This window comes from Hemibagrus wyckioides, linkage group LG09 (genome assembly GCF_019097595.1).
Source record: "Hemibagrus wyckioides isolate EC202008001 linkage group LG09, SWU_Hwy_1.0, whole genome shotgun sequence".
NCBI lineage: Eukaryota > Metazoa > Chordata > Actinopteri > Siluriformes > Bagridae > Hemibagrus > Hemibagrus wyckioides.
The window spans coordinates 3,098,554-3,122,803 of record NC_080718.1 but is presented as its reverse complement, the minus strand read 5'-3'; the positions used below and the strand labels follow the sequence as shown (position 1 = coordinate 3,122,803).

The window sequence follows — 24,250 nt, the reverse complement described above, 5'->3', positions numbered from 1 at the left end:
GGTAGCTACTAATGCTATAGGTATCCAAGCAGCTAGTAAGACTTATGCTGAAATCCAGCGAGCATAGGCTCATATACTTTGGTTTAAAATGAACCTTATGTATTAGTACGACTGACTCGGATCCTTTTAGCATTACTTTATAGCAGAAGTGGAACAGGCTCTGTGTGTATGTGCTGGAATGCATGTTAATTCATGTGCCCTCGAGGTCTTCCATACAATATGTCTTCGCTTTCTCGCTGTCACCAAAGTTCAGACTAGAAGGAACACGTCGGGGCTTGGGGCACTTTTAGGGACAGGGATGAAGTCAGTTGGCTTCTCGTGATAGCCAGGATTTACGCACATAATGACAGCTTCAGAAATATTTGCGTCACTTCGTCGTCTCTGATCAGCTGCTTTTTGATCTGGTTCTAGTTGTGGAGATACTGTATGTCCACAGGCCTGTTCTGTTTCCATAGTAACACTTCATTCACAGGGATATGTATGGTGGATGCTCAAATCGAAGACTAATAATCAACAAACCCAAGAATGTGTTGTTATTTAATAAGTATAATCATTGATATGGTGAAGTGCACACACACACACACACAATTACACTATTGTCCCCCAATGCTCGCACCGAGACACGGCTGTTCAGCTGTTGAGCGCTCAACGTTCGACGACTTTTTCTGGCACTTCCATTTTTACAGGGTCGTGGGTGATGCTTTTTTTTATTTGTAAAAGCTGTGAGCTTCAACGCGAGTTATTTGTGATGTCCTGAAATCACACGGCAGGCAGGCTACATTCTGGAAACGTTCAATCTCAGACTGGTTTAGCACAATCTGAGGCTCTAGATACTGTTAGCGCTCTCTTAACTTAGCACCACAGGTGTGTGTCAGGATGGTTTTAAAATAAATCAGCTTTGGATATGAACTCATAAAACGTATGACTTTTAGGTGGCAAAGTATTTTAATCTCATCGTGCTCCTCATCTCTCCCACTCTTCTATTCTCCCGTATTGCTCCACTCCTCCTACTACCACCCTGCCCCTCCAGCCCAGCTGATGGAGTGAGCTGCTGATACAATAGAGGCTTCTCATCTCTCAGACTTCTGCTGTCACAATCCCCCTGTTCACTTCCTCCACCGACTGCTCGCTGTTGCACATCCATACACACTCATGCTAATTCTATCTGTCTTATATTGCTCACTGAGTGTTAACCCTCCTTTCAGAACATTGACACATTCAATAATTGGGGTCATAAAGTTTGATTGTAATTGGAGTAGGCAGGCATGTCAGTCTCAATGAAGAAGGCGTGGTCTTTTGGTAGTGAGTCGCAGTAAAGGAAGTACGGCTTCTCTGTATGTCAGGCTCAGTGAAGGAGGTTTGGCTTCAGTGCCTCTCAAAATGTCAAGGCCTTTGGGTATGTCAGTTCTACTGAAGGAGGTGTGGCCTTTGGGCATGGCAGTTCTACTGAAGGAAGCGTGGCCCTTGGGCATGTCAGTTCTACTAAAGGAGGCGTGGCCCTTGGGTATGTCAGTTCTACTAAAGGAGGCATGGCCCTTGGGCATGTCAGTTCTACTAAAGGAGGCGTGGCCCTTGGGCATGTCAGTTCTACTAAAGGAGGCGTGGCCCTTGGGTATGTCAGTTCTACTGAAGGAGGCATGGCCCTTGGGTATGTCAGTTCTACTAAAGGAGGCATGGCCCTTGGGTATGTCAGTTCTACTGAAGGAGGCATGGCCCTTGGGTATGTCAGTTCTACTAAAGGAGGCATGGCCCTTGGGTATGTCAGTTCTACTAAAGGAGGCATGGCCCTTGGGTATGTCAGTTCTACTAAAGGAGGCATGGCCCTTGGGTATGTCAGTTCTACTAAAGGAGGCATGGCCCTTGGGTATGTCAGTTCTACTAAAGGAGGCGTGGCCCTTGGGTATGTCAGTTCTACTGAAGGAGGCGTGGCCCTTGGGTATGTCAGTTCTACTGAAGGAGGCATGGCCCTTGGGCATGTCAGTTCTACTGAAGGAGGCATGGCCCTTGGGTATGTCAGTTCTACTGAAGGAGGCGTGGCCCTTGGGTATGTCAGTTCTACTGAAGGAGGCGTGGCCCTTGGGTATGTCAGTTCTACTGAAGGAGGCATGGCCCTTGGGTATGTCAGTTCTACTGAAGGAGGCATGGCCCTTGGGTATGTCAGTTCTACTGAAGGAGGCATGGCCCTTGGGTATGTCAGTTCTACTGAAGGAGGCATGGCCCTTGGGTATGTCAGTTCTACTGAAGGAGGCATGGCCCTTGGGCATGTCAGTTCTACTGAAGGAGGCATGGCCCTTGGGTATGTCAGTTCTACTGAAGGAGGCATGGCCCTTGGGCATGTCAGTTTTACTGAAGGAGGCGTGGCCTTTGGGCATGTCAGTTCTACTGAAGGAGGCATGGTCTTTGGGCATGTCAGTTCTACTGAAGAAGGCGTGGCCTTTAGGGAGGTCAGTTCTACTGAGGAAGGCGTGGTTTTTCAGCATGTCAGTTCTACTGAAGGAGGCCAGTCCAGCACTAATGTGTAAACTCAGGTTTTTGAATAATGTAGAATTATGTCTCATTCTTCTTTTTCTCACATTCTGTCCATCTCTCTCTCTGCATCTTTTCTCTGACCCTGCAGTACTAAACGCTCAGCTACTCCAGGAGCCATTCAGAGCCGTAGGAGCTCTTGGAGAGGGAGGATGGAAACAGTGAGCAGACTTTCTCTATGTCCTTTCCAAGCATTTGTGTAAACCCCTCCTTACCCCCCTTCTCACACTCACACACACACACACATTTACACTCATTCATTCCTCTAACAGTCGTACACTCTTATCCTCTCTCTTTTCCATTCCACTCTCCCATAGACAGGAGGTAAATGTACGCTGAAAGGCCAAAGTGAACCATGTGGTCATCTGCATGAGTCATGAAGAAGAGAACCCAAGGGAAAAAGAGAGAGAGAGAGACTTGGAATCTGTGAATCAGAGGTGCAGTGTGAGGAAAGCCCTGCTTAAACACTTTATCAGTCAGGTTAAAGGGCCAAAACAGAGGTGAAAAAAATACAAGGAATTCTACATTTCCTAATTCTAATATATCCCAATGTTCTTTTCAAGCAACTGATCTCTCGATTTCTTCAAGTGTGTGCGTAACCATGTGTGACCACTCCGACATGACTTAGCCAGCAGTGCCAAGCCTCTGAGCATCAACACGCTGGCAATTTTCATCCAACATGCTCATCTGGTCAAGCCTAGCATGCTGATCTGAGCACAACTCTGTCCTCAGGCTAAAAACATGAGTAGAATATAGCAGATGTGTTTTACAAACCGTGCAATGTCAGCTATTTCACAAACACACACACACACAACGCTTTCAGATGGATGGGTGTGTCCACATGAGGCCTGTTAAGAGCTTGTTAACCCGAACATAGGCAGACATTTTCTTCTTTTCATTAAATCAAATTCGAGACATGTTTAATGGCGTTTATAAAAAATAAAAACACTTGTGCAGAATTTCTTGCCTCGTCGTCAGGGGACAAACACTAGACCATTAAACAAAGCCGAGATATTACACGTGTAATAACAATGTATTAGTGTTTAGACAACACAAAATAATTCAATCTGAAGTGAATCAGTGTTGAAGAGTGCCGTTTCTGCACAGGTTAGATCTATGAACTCCTGCTCGTTCCTCATGTCACCATTTTTTTTAGTTGTAGACCTGTTTATTTGTAATTGGCTGTCGAATGTGTCAATCAACCAACCACACCACTGACACCCCCTCATGAGACAAAAAAAAAATCCTGTCATTGTCCAGTCTATGATTGGTATGGAGTGGCACTGATTGGTATGGAGTGGCACTGGAAGGCATCTGGTTTTGAAAAATTGTCAGAAAGTCTGAATCTGACAGAAAAACATCTCCCGGCCATCTAATAATCAGAATTCAAAATGAGATTTCTGGGTAATTGGACGAAGGCTTTTCTGTTGCTCATCTCATCGGTTATAATGAAATCACAAAGTGAAATAATTGGACATTCGGTTCTGTATTAAGTTTCCCTTTGTTTAGTTCCTGTTCAATACAAAAAAGTTACAAAGCTTTACATTTTTTTAAATAAATAAATATAAAAATGCACTAAAGATGAATGAATGAACAATTGGTTTAAGAAAAGTAACATGGTGCTCTTTCGGAAGGCTGTACAGGCCCCGCCCACAAGCAGTGACAGTAGTGGTGACTATAAACACAAGAGATAAACCTGTAGTGTAATCACTGACTGTATAAACAAATCAACACACAGCCAGTGAATAAATGTAGTGTAGTGACATGGTTAAAAGTTGACAAATGACACCTCACACACACACACACACACACACACATACACACATGTCCATCTAAATGGGAGGTGAGTTGTTTGTCAGACACATGATTCCCTTCTATTTCTATTTATAGATCCTCCACATCACACACACCCTAACACCCCATGGCTTAGAGATAACACCCTATTTTTACAAGTTCAGCCATACACACGCACCACTCGGGAACAGGCACACACACACCACTGTCCGGTCAGGCGGAATCACAGGTAGGGCACGAGGAGATCGGGAAAAATACATGTCTGTGGCGGGGTGTAAAGTTTGGTGTCAAAGAAACAGCCTCCATATGACATGTTAGCACTACAAACACACACACACACACACTCTCTCTCTGTGTGTGTGACCATTCCTTTTTATAGTTGTTGAGTCAACACAACAAGGGCACGGCGTGTTCCCACAAGAATGACACACCACCTTTAAGCCCCCAGCACAACACGCTCTGGTCAACTACTGACCATCAGAACCATCACAACATCAGGAATGTCAAGAATGGTGTGACTCGGGGGAGGGAAGAAGGAGATTTAAAGTTTATCTGAAGAATCAATCTATACCCATTACACTACATACACACAAACATACACACACACACAGGACCGGTCTATGGTGGCTAAAGAGGTGTAGAGGAAAAAAGAGAAATAAGGGGGAGAGATGTACTAAAAAAAAGAGCAGATAGATAGACAGACAGACAGACAGACATAATGAAGGAATTTTTTGGATGAAAAAGAAAAAGTGAGAGGAAAGTAAAGGCAGAGACAAATAGACAGAAATAGAAAAAGGACAGAGAGAGGGAGAAAGGGAGAGAGAGAGAGAGAGAGAGAGAGAGAGACAGTGAGAGTATCCCCCACCCTTCTCTCTGTTCCTCCTCTCCTCTCTCCAGCTCAGCTCAGAGGAATGTGCTGCGTTCCACACATCCACTCGTTCAGCGGAAGAATGAACAGTTTTCCGAACGGAGCTGCCGCGTCCCAAACCACGCTGCTGAGATGCATAGTTTCACTGTGAGATCACTCGCAGCCAGACGCTACGATAAAGCGCACTACCTTAAACGGACTCCTAATGCATTTAGCAGAGTGGAGGGGATGCGGATGGAGGGTGAGGGTGAGAGAGAAAGAGAGAGAGAGAGAGAGAGAGAGAGAGAGAGAGCAGTACTTATCAGAAGAACGACTCTTCAAACAGTGAGAAAGGGTGACAAAGGAATGAAAAGGGCAAGAAAAAAGAGAAGGCCATATCACGAACACTTCCACTGTGTGTGTGTGTGTGTGTGTGATGCACATGAATACTTCATACAGTATACTTCATCATTACACACAGTAGTTCAGTTCAGTAGCACACTATCAGTCAACAAGTCAAGAACACTTGTTATTTATACAGCACACGTCAACACACACACAATACACTACAGCAATACCTTAGACTACATATCAGCCCCACACACTATCACGTTAAGGAATAAATCTTGTCTAATGAGATTAGCGCATACTACAACTACACATAGCATCTTTAGAATGCACTACAATCACACAACACATCAGTAGAATGAACCATAATCATACTGCAACACACATCACTAGAATCTACTGTAATTATACAACACACATCTTTCGAAGGTACTAGAATCGTATTACGTCATTAGAACGTGAAATATAAAAACACACAACATCATTAGAATGCAATATAATCAGACTACAACACACAACATCATTTAAATACACTATAAACACACGAAAACATAAAACATCATTAGAATGAACTATAATCACGCGACACATCATTAGAATGCACTATAATCACACAACACACAGCATCATTAAAATACACTATGTCAACACATGACAACATACAACATCATTAGAATGCACTATAATCATACGACATCATTAAAATGCGCTCTAATCATCTGATACAACATATCATAAGATTGCACTATAATAACACAGCACACAAAATCATTAGAATGCACTATAATCACACAACAACATACATCATTAGAATGCACTATAATCACACAACACACATCATTAATAATCACACAACATTAGAATTCACTATAATCACACAACTCACATCATTTGAATGGACTATAATCATACGACACGTCACACAACATCATTAGAATTCACTATAATCACACAACACACATTATTACAAGGCACTATAAACACAACACACAGCATCATTTGAATGCACTATAATCAGACAACACACATTATTAATAATCACACAACATCATTAGAAGTCACTATAATCACACGACTCACATCATTAGAATGGACTATAATCATAGACACATCACACAGCATCATTAGAATGCAGAATAATCATACTACAACGCACATCATTAGAACGCACTATAATCACACAACAGCATACATCATTAGAACGCACTATAATCACACAACAGCATACATCATTAGAACGCACTATAATCACACAACAGCATACATCATTAGAACGCACTATAATCACACAACAGCATACATCATTAGAACGCACTATAATCACACAACAGCATACATTATTAGAACGCACTATAATCACACAACAGCATACATTATTAGAACGCACTATAATCACACAACAGCATACATTATTAGAACGCACTATAATCACACAACAGCATACATCATTAGAACGCACTATAATCACACATCATAAGAAGGCACTATAATCATACAACACACAGTATCATTAGAAGGCACTATAATCACACAACACACATCATTAATAATCATACAACACACAACATCATTAGAAGTCACTAGAATCACATGACACACATCATTAGAATGCACTAAAATAGCACAACACAAAGCATCATTAGAATGCACTATAATCACACAACACACTCATTAGAACACACTATAATCACACAACACACAGCATCATTAGAATGCACTATAATCACACAACCTCATTAGAACACACTATAATCACACAACACACAACCTCATTAGAACACACTATAATCACACAACACACAACCTCATTAGAACACACTATAATCACACAACACACAACCTCATTAGAACACACTATAATCACACAACACACAACCTCATTAGAACACACTATAATCACACAACACACAACCTCATTAGAACACACTATAATCACACAACACACAACCTCATTAGAACACACTATAATCACACAACACACAACCTCATTAGAACACACTATAATCACACAACACACACTCATTAGAACACACTATAATCACACAACACACAACCTCATTAGAACACACTATAATCACACAACACACAACCTCATTAGAACACACTATAATCACACAACACACAGCATCATTAGAATGCACTATAATCACACAACACACAACCTCATTAGAACACACTATAATCACACAACACACAACCTCATTAGAACACACTATAATCACACAACACACAACCTCATTAGAACACACTATAATCACACAACACACAACCTCATTAGAACACACTATAATCACACAACACACAACCTCATTAGAACACACTATAATCACACAACACACAGCATCATTAGAATGCACTATGATCACACAACACACAACCTCATTAGAACACACTATAATCACACAACACACAACCTCATTAGAACACACTATAATCACACAACACACAACCTCATTAGAACACACTATAATCACACAACACACACTCATTAGAACACACTATAATCACACAACACACAACCTCATTAGAACACACTATAATCACACAACACACAACCTCATTAGAACACACTATAATCACACAACACACACTCATTAGAACACACTATAATCACACAACACACAACCTCATTAGAACACACTATAATCACACAACACACAACCTCATTAGAACACACTATAATCACACAACACACAACCTCATTAGAACACACTATAATCACACAACACACACTCATTAGAACACACTATAATCACACAACACACAACCTCATTAGAACACACTATAATCACACAACACACAACCTCATTAGAACACACTATAATCACACAACACACAACCTCATTAGAACACACTATAATCACACAACACACAACCTCATTAGAACACACTATAATCACACAACACACAACCTCATTAGAACACACTATAATCACACAACACACAACCTCATTAGAACACACTATAATCACACAACCTCATTAGAACACACTATAATCACACAACACACAGCATCATTAGAACACACTATAATCACACAACACACAGCATCATTAGAACACACTATAATCACACAACACACAACCTCATTAGAACACACTATAATCACACAACACACAGCATCATTAGAATGCACTAAAATCACACAACCTCATTAGAACACACTATAATCACACAACACAACCTCATTAGAACACACTATAATCACACAACACACAACCTCATTAGAACACACTATAATCACACAACACAACCTCATTAGAACACACTATAATCACACAACACACAACCTCATTAGAACACACTATAATCACACAACACACAGCATCATTAGAATGGACTATAATCACACAACACACAACCTCATTAGAACACACTATAATCACACAACACACAACCTCATTAGAACACACTATAATCACACAACACACACATCATAAGAATGGACTATAATCACACAACACACAACCTCATTAGAACACACTATAATCACACAACACACAGCATCATTAGAACACACTATAATCACACAACACACACATCATAAGAATGGACTATAATCACACAACATACATCAGGAGAATGTACAGCACACTGTAATTTTTAAAACACCCTGTACTCCAGACAAACTCTAAACTATGCACTATACTAAACAGCACACATTTATAAACTGCAGCTCAGTACACAATACTACAACATACTATGATTCGAAAAACAGACAATACTCCAACAGGCTGTTTACAGTACACAACGTTCATAGTAAACAAACTGCAATCATATTTAAACACAAGTTAAACAGCACCCTTCACTATACTACACCACACTAGACTAGAGCACACTATGATCATACAACACAGGCTGTAATCTGTTTACAGTAAACTATGGTGATGATACAATACACTACACATTTAACTGCAAGAAATGATAATACTACTGCAAAACATAACTCTATTTACTCATATAACCATGCTAATCCATATTATATTATACAGCAAAACATTATAATCACTGCGCAATAAAATCACCTAAAATATCTGTGCCAAAATCGCATCTCCGCACATTATACAACACATTATACAACACATTATCATTTTACTAGCACACACTATACTATGCTAAAGTACCTGCAGCAGAATATTCATCACAATAGAACGTTATACCAAAATAAGTATAATAATTAATCCTAGTACACTAAAAGACACAATGCAACATGCCAGTGTCTTATAACCACTTTATTAAAGTGTGTGTGGAACTTAAATCTTAGTTGCCAAAAAGGCTACTGTTGCTAACAAGTCAGAAAAGCTTACAGCTACAAGTTTAGCATTGCGCTCATGCCCTCACCACGGAAGACACGATTTGCCTCAGTAAAATAATTTGTAGAGAAACATAAAACGAATTAGCAGAGGCTGTTGAAAACCGAATCAGATCCAGTTGGAAGTGTAAAACACAGCACACAATCACAATACAAAGTTAAAAGCTTCTAGCTGCTAGCGAGAAGCTTTCATTACTTTACAAAATGTAAATGTTCTGGCATGTGTAAAAAAAAAAAAAAAAAGTGAATGTGAGTGAACTATCCCTACTTATTAGTGATGTGACTTCTGTTTAGCATTGTGTACACACATTTTTTTGCATATCCATTTCCCATTCTATGGACACATCGGCTATTTCACTAAACAAGTCCAGACATCACCACGGACTTCCTGACGCTGCTAAAACCTGGAGTGTATGACTCACACACATAAACCCTTTGTACCAATCCTGCCTCCTGCTTACCCAGCCTGGGCTTCTCTCACAACTCAGACGGCTGTGAATCACACACACTGTTATGTCTGCCGTGTCAAATCAGAGAGGAGCGCCATTCTAATTTTAGCTCAAAAAAAAAAAACACACACACACAACAATTTGTGAGTTTGTCTGGCTTCAAGCGTGCGGTTTCTTCCTCTCTTTCCTTCCAGCCGTGTCTATTTATGACCTTTGATTTGGGGTTGCGCTGGACTGACGCGCGTGTGTGTATGTATTGGTTATCGGGATGGACAGAGAGGGAAACACCTGCCAGATGCAGCCGTATAGGCACCGGGTCACTATTGTTTCAATACGCGTGATGAGCTCCGTCGCTCCTTCTGTCTGTTTTCCTCTCTCTCAATTTGTCTCTCCCTCTGTCTGTCCCTCTCACAGCTTTCTGGGTCACAGGAAGTCCGTCACGGCTTCCACAATGCACCGCTTAGTGTTCGAACCGCTTCTATTTTAGCAACAAAGCCTTGAAACTGCGCAGACTAAAAATAAAATGAAAGCCTATGTCAATGTAATGTGCGTTTTCATTCAGAAGAGATCTACTTTTCTCATTAATTTATTTTCTTTACTAATTATATATGGTTTATAGTGTATAGGGCCCTGTTGAGAGACGATGCATATAGTTCACACGTCTTTTCACAGGTATACACAACAGGGTTTTTTTTTCAATAGCCCATGTAGCCCATCGTCTTTAAACACAAGCCTGAAAAAGATCTGGGATAGAAAATGCGGACTGAGGCAGAAAACAGCGATTTGCTGTCAAATAAAATACGATGTAACATATAATATGACGTATTAATATGACAATCATATAATATGATGTAACATATATATATCATATATATATGATAATTGACTCGATGCCAAGTGCTGTCAACATTTTTTCAGCATAAATAGTCCTAGTTGTAATGATCATGTTAGTCGTTGCAAAACTGACTTTCGTTTTTATTATTTGAAATCATTTCCCGAATAAATAAATGAATAATTTGTGCTATATTCTGAAGACAGATCTGCTCACAGTTTTAAAGACTCATATACTATAATTCCAGCTTGCTTACAAATAATTCATAACTTTATACTTCAAAAAATACACATTATAAATGTTTTTGTAGGAAAAAAACAAGCCTAATCAACTTTTATTAATAGTATATGTAATATATTGTATTTAATATTGGCATCAGATGCATTTAGGTCTAAGGTAAGACTTGCGTGTGGCTGAGACGTGCCTCGTTTTAACTCCAACCTATTTGCGTAAATTTCACTGTACTTATGTCTCTATGAGGTCGGAATACTGCTACGCACAATGCTGGTATTAAACCCTCCCTGTGCATGCTTAGCTAAACCTTGTATAGTCGAAATAATTGAGCTACACTTTTCCACCAAATTGCTTTAGGGGAAAATCACGAGGTCTGAATAACTGCTTCCCCCAGGAAGTGGTGCTGCAACCCGATGAGAAGTAAGCGCCATTAAACTGCCAGTGAAAGGCAGTATAATTTGTCTACCTGTGGAAACTTCAGAGGTTGGGTGTTTGTGCAGGGCTGAATGTCACAGTCGGAGTTATGCCTGGAATGTGAGCCTTGAGTCTGCGGATTTGAGAGTTAAGGGTGCTATTTAAGGAAATAGTTGGGCCCCTGGTATCCCCTTGCTCACCCCGTACTCATTCGCTTCCTGTCTGGAAGAAATCTATATTTCCATATACTCCATGCTGGGCGATGAATAAAACTATGAATTCCTCCACTGAGGAAAACTGAAAAACTAAGCAAACTGCGCTAAGCAGATTTGATAGGAAAATGCTGTGTTTAATTTGAACGCGTCCTTGTCTGGAACCGGAAAGGATCCGTGTCGATCTTCTTCGTGCTCAATCAGCACTTTTTGAACCCGGCACACAGTAAAGCATTGTGTCCCGCTGTACAAACAACACAGATGTGCCAGATGATTGGCAGCTCAAGCCAAACTTACAAATGCAACAGTGTGGAGAGAAATGACCTCACAAGATGTACAGCCCTGAGGAAGAGTATTTCAGCGTGTGTAGAAAGGTAGAGATGTCTCCAGAGTGTATGATCTATTAGAACTGAGCATGCTCTAACAACTGGGGTAGCTACAGAACCGGTTTGACTGCGTGGGGTAACTGGGCAAGTCAAACATCTTTTAGCAAGATGACAACCTTCACCCCATGCTTAGATTTCATCTCTCAGACAGTGACGGGTAATTCTTCTGTGGCGTAACTGACCGGACGAGAGTCTTTTTCAGAAACGTCAATCGTTTTCACTCTCTGGGCTGAGCCGGAAAAGCACAGGCAAGTCTGGCCATTCCATCTGCCAAGAAGAGGACAGGAAACTCTTCCAGCTTGCCCTGCCCCCTCTTCCCTCCCAGATGTCAGACACAGGTCGAGACGTGACCAAGAGAAAATGAGGAGCTCATTCTCTCTCTCTCTCTGTCTCTCTCTCTCTCTCTCTCTCATATTCTGGACACATATTCCTGGACCTAGAGTCTCAATCAAAAACCACACTCCATCTTTTTTTTTTTTTTACCAATCCAGGATGCCCTCAACACCAAAAAGAACTTCATATCAACAAGGTTACCCTTCAAGTCATCCTTTTCCCTCCATATATTTATGCTTAAAATAACAACTGATTCAGCTGTTGATGTAATCCAACATCAGCATATTTTTAAAGGTTATGAATTATACACATTACAAACTGTTAGCTGTTTACTACCTAATATATAACACTTTCCAAAAAGTTTATTCTCCAGAATTAAGATATAGGAAGCATTTAAATCCACCTATATGTGAAGAAGAATCCAGCCCTAGCTAATAACTGAGCAACTCAGGGTTAAATCAGATGCAAAATGCTGTGCTACAACAACAAGAGTGCATGATATATAATGTATAGGAGAAGAAAAAGATGCCATGAATCCCATAGATCTAACAACATATTAAACCAGCAGGTATTTTAGCTGGATTTGTAAAAACACTGAAAGATCAGAAGCTGCTAGGACCTAACCCTGACCCTAACCTTAACCCTAATGTGTTACATCTTTTACCTTAGCCCTGGGTTTATTCTAAAAACGCCCCTTATTCACCCTGCTGTGACATTCCTCTTGCCCCAGTTGAGCTTCTCTAGTTTTCTCTAGCTAGCCTGCGGCACAGCAGTGAAGCAATTGACTTTTTGCTAAGCTTGCACTTCTGGATGCAAAAAACTGTGTGACCTGTCAGTCAGACACACTGCTAGTTTACATTTCTGACAGATATGCAATTCATTCGCTATGCACAATTCATTCAGAACGTGGAAGGAAGGTTGTGGTTAGACTGCTCTTACAGGATCCATTCACGCTGGAAAGGTTTTGGGTTTAGTGAAATACAGCCGACCGGTTGGTCGTGAGGTTGATAATGAGGAGCAGTGATGGCGGGCTGTGATCTGATATCTATCGATAGCTTGACACTGAAGCTTTGCAGGGTTGAGGGATGCATTTAAACACATTTAGACACAAACACAAATATGGAGCTGCACTTGAGGTCTAACTTCTCTTCTGTAAAGTTCTTTTTAGTTTCTCCTACTTTTTATGGCGGGGGGGGGTGCTAATAGAATAAACAGTTCAACTTCATGTGCACTTTCTCAGTCACGTTTGATGACGTGTTACGAATGTGACAGCAATACAGGCTGAAATGTATAAAATATCAACAAAAATTAAAATGGTGTATAATCACCTGAATCTACATTCACGTATCTATAGTCTGGGCTAGAAAGAAATCAGCCCCAAGCTCACTTCTTCTTCTTTTTACAGACAGATTAAAATAAAAGTCCAAATTAAGTTATATTGATTACTTTTCATCATTGAAAGAACTAAACTAAGCCCAGGCCTGTTTGGGGACTAGTTTAGGGTAGGAAGAGTCAAAGAACTCAAGTGTCCTGCACAGACCCCTGACCTCAATCCCACCTTTGGGATGAACAGGAACTCCAGACTTCCTCACCTGATATCAGTGTCTGATCTCACTAATACCCTTGTAGCTGAATAAACACAAATCCACACAGCCATGCTTCAACCTCTAGTGGAAAGCCTTCCCAGAGGATTGGAGCTTATTACAAAATGAAAAATTGCATAGGAATGGAATAGTCAGGTGTCCACAAACCTTTAGCCATATAGTTTACCTTTGACTGTTTAGCAAACAGATACAGGAATCCTTAAACAAAGCAAATTATTTGGTGTCAGCATTTCCAGTAGAAAACCAGATGTGGCACTGAATGCCTCAAAGTCTGGCTTAAAGGTGTGTTGTAAAACAGAGCAACTCCCATTGGAAAGTCGCAACATCAGCTACTAATGTCATTACATAATACTCACTATTGAGCTGATTTTCTACAACACTCTTATTACTCAGTTACTTTTCATTTGATATACTCACTGCTGATCTTAGTGAAGGTACCTTGAATAAAGCCAAGGTTATCTAATATTTCTCAATATTACATTATGACAGAACATACCTAAGATCCTTACACTAATTGCTAGACATTATTTAAGCTTCAATTTGTCCAGTTCTATTGCTTCTTTTTAGAATTACAGCAGAAAAAAGTTTAAAAATAAAAACAATTATCTGCCAACAGAATAAGAACAATTTAAATTTTGAAAAAAAAAATAAATAAATAAATAACAGCATATAGAAATAGCTTTATAATCTTACATAAGTTTAAAACCAATCTAATATGCAGAAATAATATAAGGTCATTAATTGGTCATCAACAAAATGATTCTTGCATGTCACCATGTCAGACATATTATAGGAAGCTCTGTTCTTTTTTGCGTTCCCTTACATCAGTGTAAAACAATCTGAAAATATATTTTAGGGCTTATAAATGGCATAAGCAGCTCATAAATGCTCATACGTGAATAAATTAATGTTATGAAGTCACTACATTCCCTTCCATCAACATGAGGACATCATGCCAGTGTTCTGTAATGCTAATGCATGGGACATTAAGTGTTACCAACAAAATGACCACTGGTCACAAAGAACTGACACTGGAGACTCCTTCAATAAATGACACATAAATTACAGACGTGTCTTAATCCGTTCTTGTCTGCCATACGAGTCCCTGCTATAGAAATTAACGTATTTGAACCTTCTGACCAATCAGAGCACAGAACCTAACATCGCTGTGGTAAAAGAGCTTTTTTAAAACGTCATGTTAACATTTATAGTCTTCTTGCAGTCATGTTGATTTTTATGAAGCTGCTAATCCTAGAGCAAATAATTCAGTGAATCGATCTGAAGTTTGTTTATATTAACCCCCAATTTAGTTCTATCATAAAATATCATGCATCAAATTTTGTCCATTTTTTTGTCCATTTTGTCCAGACAAGTGACGTGAAGGGAAGTGAAACGAAGTCTACCAAGACAATAAAACAGCTCCACTGCGTATAATCTGAATATAAAATGATCAGACATTAACGCTAATAGCTATAAGCTTCCATTTCTACATTGTTCTGATAGACATCTTCAATTCAAACGTCTTTCGCTGAACCATGTTACGATGGAGACGTTAACTTTTATATCATGACATGTTTCCAAACCTGGCGGATATTATCCCAATCCGGAAAGCTCATCTGTTGTTAAACATTTGTCTTTAAGCTGTCTGTCATGGAAATGGCCCGCTGTATTGACCTTTTACATTGATCATTATCTTCATCTTGAATGAGAAAAAAATCTTTTCACTTGGTGCATAATTGGTATTAATAATTGGTTCTTCTAGAAAACCAGCCTTACCACTGGCGCAATCCATTCAGTCTTCCTTTTATTTAGACTTGATCCTGGTTGATCCTGGTGTCGGGCTTGACAACTGCTCTCTTGACCTTAGCCCTATACCTTCCTTCTGAATACAGTGCAAGAACACTAGCAATAATCAGCACTTTTTGAACCCAGGTTCTCCTGAATAACAAGGTTCTCCGATAACAATATAATGATAAGTTGTGTACTGTACAGTATTATCATACCTTGACAAGACGCAGTGTTTGGAGCGAAACGTCGTAGCATAAATCATTGCATGCCAGAAAGAAACAGTTTGCTACTGTGTGGCTATGATGAAACAGCTCACCAACCCTAAAGAAGAAGAAGCACAATTTCTTTCCAGACAGCAAAAAAAATTCTGTTACAAGCAAAGAGAAGGGTGGACAGCCATGACCGAGCGAGTGTTTGGGTGTTGGCTTGGAAAAACTTTATAAAGAGGAGTGGATTTAGCTTCCAATACATGCAGTGGTATGAAAACGCTCACTGTTTATTAACTTCTTCAGACACCGCTTCTGTTGTAACAGTCATCACAAGGAAAGTCTGCATCACTTGAAATGAATTCTCGGATCTGATCGTTCGGAAGGTTCGGATTCATTCTCTACAAGAGGCTCCGACAATAATTTTGTAAAAAGGGCACCCTACATAAGCCTAAACATCTTATAAGAACCGGAATAAACAATGAACCAAACGTTTTCTGTGAAGAGATGTTTATTTTTCATTTACAGAAGGAGTCTCCAGTTCTAATGCTTTTTAACGGTCTGTACATTTTCCACCAGCTTCTCGTTTGACAAGCTGAATGTTCAAAAAAAAATCGGTCAGTATGTGAGTGTAAGCTTTTACGCAGCACTCTGAGATCAGCTTTCTATCAAACATGAAAATATTCCTAGTCTTTCCATTATTGATACAGCATACTCTACTAAGTATTTTGTTTAGTTTCTTATCACTTGTACTATCATTTATTTTCGAAGAACAGGAGATAATGGAGACAGACGATTTTAGTCAGTTTTCCAATTAAGTGTTCAAACATTTCCATAACAACAGTCAAATTTCAGAATATTCAAAACAATATTCCGTGCTAGGATAAACTGCCAGAAAGTATCCAAGGTACAAAATAGTTACTTTCTCTGAGTCTGAAAGATAAAGATACAAATGTCTGGAATACTGCAACATGGATCTTCTTACCTACCCATCTACCTACCTACCTGCAAGAGTCTTCTTATACCTCATGACCTACAACACTGATTTATCAGTAGTGACAGAAACCGTGGACATGAGGAATCACATTAGACAAATTACAGAGTCTGAAAAGCTGAATGTCAGAAATGACCTTCTCCGCTGAGACTGAGCATGTGCCATGTGACTGTTCCAGCGGGGACTGGATGCTGTGAGTGGAGTGCAGCAGCTGGGCACAAACACTGTGTGTGTGTGTGTGTGTGTGTGTGTGTGGCATGGTATCCAACTCCCAGGGAGGCCACCATGGTGGAAAATCAACTCTGATCTAAACAGCACCATGGCGTGGGCACCGCCTCCAAGATTTTACACACACACACATACACACACACACACACAGACAGACACACACACAGAGCTCCCTTGTCACATCCTTTCCCAAACCTGTGATCTGCACCATGCCTGAGGGATTATACTCCAGATCAAGGAAGTAAGAGACAGAATAACACTCGAGCACACACACATGAAATGACGAAGAGAGCTTAAATACTAAAAAAAAACCTTTGTTTTTTTTTATTTATAAAATAACAACTAACTGAGATATCTAGCGAGAGATGCCTTGTTACATTTAGCTAGCTAAATTCACCAGCATAACTAGCATGTGCAGTATGAACTGAACTGTAAGACAGGAAGCTAGCTCTTCCATTTGTAAGCATGTGACAGGGTGTGCTGTTATAAGTAACGACATTCTTTTCTATAGAATCAACACATCCTCAAGTGTTTTATTATAAACTTAAGACAGAAAAGGTTTATATTTAAAGCTCTGACGCTGGAGACTCCTTCCATGAAAATGTTAAATAATGTTAAAATCTCCTTACAGAGAGTTTGAGTATATCAATAATAAAAGGTTTTAATTTGTTAATTAAAATCGCATATTTGAATCTGATTATAATTTGTAAAGTTAGTCATTACTGTAGAAATCATAGTCTGGGAGAAGGAGCATATTACTTGCCGTACAGCTGAAGCTACTGTCAGAGCTGCTGTGATAGATAGATAGATAGATAGATAGATAGATAGATAGATAGATAGATAGATAGATAGATAGATAGATAGATAGATAGATAGATAGATAGATAGATAGATAGATAGATAGATAGATAGATAGATAGATAGATAGATAGATAGATAGATACTTTATTGTTCCCATGAGGGAAATTCTTGAACTTCTAATGGAAAATCAACCAACACCTTCTGACCAATCAGATGCGAGAATTCAGAAGAGCAGAATTATTGACTTTGGTGGAGCTTCATATTTATCCGAAAGAAGGAAGAGGAAAGGATTTCCTTTTCAATTTAACAGGTGTAAATATATTCAGTAAATATTGATGTATTTTATGCTACTATTTATCACTATGTCCAACACACACACACACACACACACTGTAACCCATACATTATAAAGAATATTCTTTCTTTATTCAATAATTATGTACGCAAAACAGAACTGCCTCTGTGCAAGTCACAAGAGTTTCCAGAGTTTGGATTTTCTTTAATATTCAAACACCGACTTGAAATAACATGTTATTCCGTGAGTCCATAAACACTTAGCTCAAAGTCACCATCGGCGTGTTGTGGGATGCTGAGACGAACGGCTAATACATTGCATCACTTCGGGTTGGAGAACAAGGCTGCTTCTTCACAGACTCGAATAAGTAGGTCATTGTGGATTCCTTTCATTAGTACAGTTCCTTCCAAATAGTTGTGTCTTTCCATTCGCACTTCCAGCTGAAAGTTAACCAGCTGTAAACGCCGCTCTCAGGACCTTTTAAACATTTTAGTACTAGAAGGTTAAAAAGAAACACGAAGAGATGGTGTTGTTTAATCTGTTGACCGAGTGCTTATGAACACGGCAAGGTGTATATTTAAACAGAGTTTATGGAAAAAGTAATGCAGTGTTTGTTATTTTTACTTGATCCTTTCTGGGCAAATTTAATACATGCCTACTTTAGTCATTTTTGTAGAGACAGCTTATAGTAGCTGATTTTTGTTAGAAAAAGGTGATAAATCATGTCATGTGGAATTTTCTGGAAGTATCTGGGCCTCATATTTTACAGAAACAGGTGGCTAAGTGGCTAGCACTGTTGCCTCACAGCAAGAAGGTCCTGGGTTTGAATCCCGGGTTCGAACAGGCAGGGCCCTTTCTGTCCAAAAACATGTACATTAGGTGGATTGGTAATACTAAAATGATTGTGTGTGTGTGTGGTTGTCTGTCTACATGTGGCCCTGTGATGGACTGGTGACCTGTCCAGGGTGTACCCCAGCCTTTCACCCAATGTGCGCTGGGATAGGCTCCAGCAGACCCCCGTGTCCCTAATTAGGAATAAAGTGAGTATAGACGATGGATGGATGAAGACATCCAATACTCAAGCAAAAATGTTACTCATCTAAATAAATACTCAGTTGACAAAGTTGAAGACACTCTTACACTTGACCAGATTCGGTCATGGCTGTCCACCCTTCTCTTTGCTTGTAAAAGAATTTTTTTGCTGTCTGGAAAGAAATTGTGCTTCTTCTTCTTTAGGGTTGGTGAGCTGATCCATAAAATAAAACATTTTCTGCCTTACATCACACAGCTAGTTCTGGTAAATCTATACTTCTGCCACCAAAACATGTGAAAAACATTAACGCTAACTAGTAGCAACTTTATTGCTAACTTCTCTAGCACGATAGCATTTCTGTTCATACAAAACTGGCCATGTGCTAATAGCTAGCTGATCAAATTCCAGCCTTAAAGGCTCACTGAAGCTATCTAAAGCTAAAACCTCACCTTCTTTTCAAACGTCACCAAACTAGCACTATTTTACTAGAATGCCTAGATATGTCTAACCGTTTGGGAATAAGTTAGTGAGCTAAAGTTCTACATTTAGAAGCTAACCATCAAGAAAAACCTTACGCACACAAATTAATCAGTTAGTTTTCAAAATAAGGGTACAGAATTTTGCCAATAAATGCATTTGTTATAGGTTCTTTTAGGCTACTTTAAATTATGGTATCCCGATGATAATAATAATAATAATAATGATGATAATAATAAAAACTTGTTAGCTTCTAGTAACCACTATTTCCTTTTAAGTTTCTTCTGAGTTGATTTTTTTTTTTTTAAATACATAGGACTGAATTCAGAGTGCGTGACTTGAGTCCAAAAGTTATGTCAATATTTATCTGGGGAGCCTTACATGTATTCAGCGATGAGTTAGGCACCTGCGTAAATGGATTTTCGTTAGGTTCAGCAATCTGATTATTTAAATTAGCTGCATGTAGTTCACACCTCTGAGGCTGTGAGATTTTTCGTGACTAGTCCGAGATTTCGGAGCATCTATAGCACTGCCTCTAAACACACAAATGGAATTTGCTTTACGGCCAAATAAAAAAGGGATAGAAAATATGGACTGAAGAAGAAAACAGAGCGTTTCTTTCTTTGCTCTCAAATGTATTGCAATTTAATATTACACTGTTCATGAATTAGATATAAATTAAAATATGGCAAGATTTGTAAATAAATAAATAAATAAATAAATAAACAAACATCTACCATATTGCCAATGTATTGCTATATGAACTGAAGAAATTGATATAACGATATGGTTTCCTTCCTCATTATTCAGCAGTTTATAAAATAGCACTTGATCCAGTGCACTATATACAGCACACTAATAGTTTTCTTTACATGTTGATACAGCCAACCAAACCCATTCACCAAAATCTCCTAGTGAAACTATAGAGGCAAACACCGTAACAAAAGAGTCACACTTCTCTCTTATGTGAGTCAGAGGAAGCTGGCATTAGCACTTGCTGACACAGGTAAGACTGACTAACAAGGCCCTGGGGGATGACGTCCAATCACATATAAAAGCAAACACCCACCAGTAATGACTCAAAGACTCAGGAGGATAGAAATACATACATGCAAATGCAGTGATTTGCAAACTGTCCAAAGCTGGCCCTCATTGTGGGGAGGCCGGACGTATGCAAAACCGTGCTGTACACATACACACCCGTGTAGTCAAACCATCAACGGCTGAATTTATCTCACAGCTTCATGGCAGCTTCTCGGCAAGATAAACTGCGGCTTCGTTTTTTAACCTCTGTACAGGCTCACGAGTTCATCTCTATAACAGAGTTAAAGGAATGGTTCAGAGGAAAAATCTAGTTTACAAAATCACGCAATCCATCAGCTGAGACAGGTGGTGTTCTTCTGAAAAACGAATGCATTCATTCAAGGCCTAAATAGTATCATGTGTCATTCATTCATAAATAGAAAAATGAAATTGCCATGGTATAAGAAACAATATAAAAGACATGAGGTTGAAGTGATTATTTTCCAATAATGAAAGTGGGTCTTTACATATATTATAAAATAAGGAGTATAAGTTCTTTCACAGGAATGAATCTCATGTTCACACCTCTGTGTGTGTGTCTGTGTGTGTGTGTGTACTGTATATACAGTATAAATAAAGTATATCAGCACAACACAGATGAGATTATATAAGCACCAAGATATCCCTTTAACTGATTACACTGTTAATCTGCTCATCAGTAGACCAGACACCACTACACGTTTTTTAATCAGATGATTTGGTTACCAAGGTTTTTGTTTCCATGGCCACGGTCTCTGCTCAAGCAACACTGTAGACTACTAAAGACAGAAGTTTTTACACTTTTTCTGCTTGCCCTGTTTCATATTGGGAGGAAATAGAGTATTGAGGCAGTACAACATTACGAACTTGAAACATTCTTAAGTCGTTATTATTATTATGCCATTGATGACAGCATGTGATATGATGCCCTAATATCCACCCTAATATCTCCATTATCGAGCTAGAGATAAATGACCAGCCTTGACTGAGAATCTGAAGAATGGTCGATGATTGCATAGTAATCTCAATGCACCTGCTTTTCATAGTAGCAATGACTCAAGCGTGCTCTACTGACCTGGGTTGTTGGCTTCCACTTCAAGAACGTGCAGCTCCGTGCACTCAGCTAATGAATGCTCCAGACAGAGCTGCAGGAACCGAGCCTGGGTCCGACTCACCCGTTTCAACAGCGACAGCAGAGCCACGGTCTGCTCACACTCGTTCCAGCCCTTAAACCAGCTGGCCAAGACGCCCACCTGGTCACGAAACATCATGGTCTGGTGGGCTGCACTTGAACACTGCGCCGTGGGTTTGATAAGAGCGATGGATTTATTCTATGCTGTGGGAATAGCTTCACAGATGGATCCAGGAAAAGCTCTGATTTATCTGCTCGGAAGTCACAACCGGTTCGAGCGAGGTTAATGAGGACTTGAGTGCCGTCTCGTCATTCTTGGTTATGTTTCGATACGAGACAGGGTTCTTCTCCAGGGGTTTGGCGGGATGAGTGATGAACACAACAGCGACACTCCGTGATGGCCGTCCTGCGTTAATGTAGATGTACTGCTGCTGGCATTTTTCACCAGGAACACCTTCGATCTACAAAGAGGAAGTGACACATGGTTAGAGCCTATAGATAGATGCACTGATGAACGGATGGATGGATTTATACGTTCCTGATTGAAAAGTGTCAATCTGATCACATGTCCTATGGTAAACCACAGATACTAATCCACATAAACAGCTTATGATAGTTTATGATATGAGATGTTTACATCACATGTTCGAAAGGAGTCTCCAGCGTCACACTCTGGAACCCTGAGAAGAGTTGCGGGTTCTCAGGAACATGACAAACTGCATTTTTCTCTTATTAACATTAAGTGGGAGGGAAAAAAATGATAAAGAGGGGAGCTGAGTGATGAAGCAAGGACTGTTTATGGCTGTTGAGTGAAAACAGGAACCAACTTGTTCTGTAGGTGTTTCACAGCACAGCTAGAAACGGATAAAAATTCGTTTTTTAACGAGAAAAAAAAAAGAGTGTAAATGTAATTAAAAGCCTTTTAAGGTCTGCTGCAAAGAATGACATGGTTGATTATTTCTCCATAATTGCACATTATGCTGATATTATGACGTCCCTGATGATGTTATGACGTCATGCCTTTTCAGTAACGTCCAGTATAATGAACTTTAGAAGGCAGGTGCGATAGTTAAGTGGCACATGGTCCAAGAGAACATCTCTGTTGAATATTGTGATTGTTAGGACAATCGTGATATCCCTAATTAACACACACTACACACACACACTACACACACACACACAGGCACAGATTCCTCGGCGTGTCAGGGGCTGTCATCTTGTTTAACCCAGGCATGAAAGCGGACCGGGTTCAACATTTCCAGCCTGATATCCACAACTAATCCTGTCATAACAGAGCCATTTATCGTCTTCTCTCTTTCCAAGCTACATTATTAGCGCCGATAAAAATAAACCAAGGCTCGAGACAGGCGTTTGCAAGCAGCTCGCGAGCGTTACATACAACACAGGCAAACAAACCCCAAAACTAGTCCAAAACGCGCGATTAAAAAAACAGAATTTGTCAAACGCTTTGCTTTGTTTTCCCTAAAACATAATTCTTTCCAGCAAATTCGCCGGAATAACCTCCAAACAAGCGATATTAGAAAGCTCCTAGGCTGGGTTATGTTAGGTTAGCGCATACAAGTCCAGATCTTTCTTCAACGCTTTCGAGGGGAAAAATAAATAAATAAAACTGCGCCCCCCCCCCAAAAAAGAAAGGGGATTTGTTGCACGTCTACAACTGTAACAACCATTCTGCATTTCTCATATCCTCTGCAATTCAGCTGGAGAAAAGAGAATAAAGAAACGAAGGGAGAGAGAGAGAGAGAGAGAGAGAGAGAGAGAGAGAGAGAGAGAAAGCGCTTACCCGTTTATTTCCTGTACTGAAGGCGTCTAGGACTCAGAAAAGCTGCTGAGTGTCCTGACTCTCGGGGCAAATATGTCTATAATTTCCCCATATACAGGCTATTTTCATTCAGCCTTAAAATAGGCTGCCTATGGACGCC

General features: G+C 39.8%; 1 protein-coding gene and 1 long non-coding RNA gene across 6 annotated transcripts in view; both read right to left on the bottom strand.

Annotated features, from left to right (window-relative positions):
* The window catches only part of LOC131359205 (uncharacterized), a 105,783-nt gene that overhangs the window by 24,574 nt on the left and 56,959 nt on the right, over nucleotides 1-24,250 (bottom strand). The window lies entirely within an intron of this gene.
* The window catches only part of samd4a (sterile alpha motif domain containing 4A), a 42,134-nt gene that overhangs the window by 17,369 nt on the left and 515 nt on the right, over nucleotides 1-24,250 (bottom strand). For all 5 annotated transcript variants that reach the window (XM_058398850.1, XM_058398849.1, XM_058398848.1 and 2 more), the window contains exon 2: nucleotides 22,251-22,768. In XM_058398850.1, coding sequence (XP_058254833.1) covers nucleotides 22,251-22,446 — 196 coding nt within the window. In that variant the 5' untranslated portion in view covers nucleotides 22,447-22,768. The remainder of the gene's footprint in view (nucleotides 1-22,250; nucleotides 22,769-24,250) is intronic.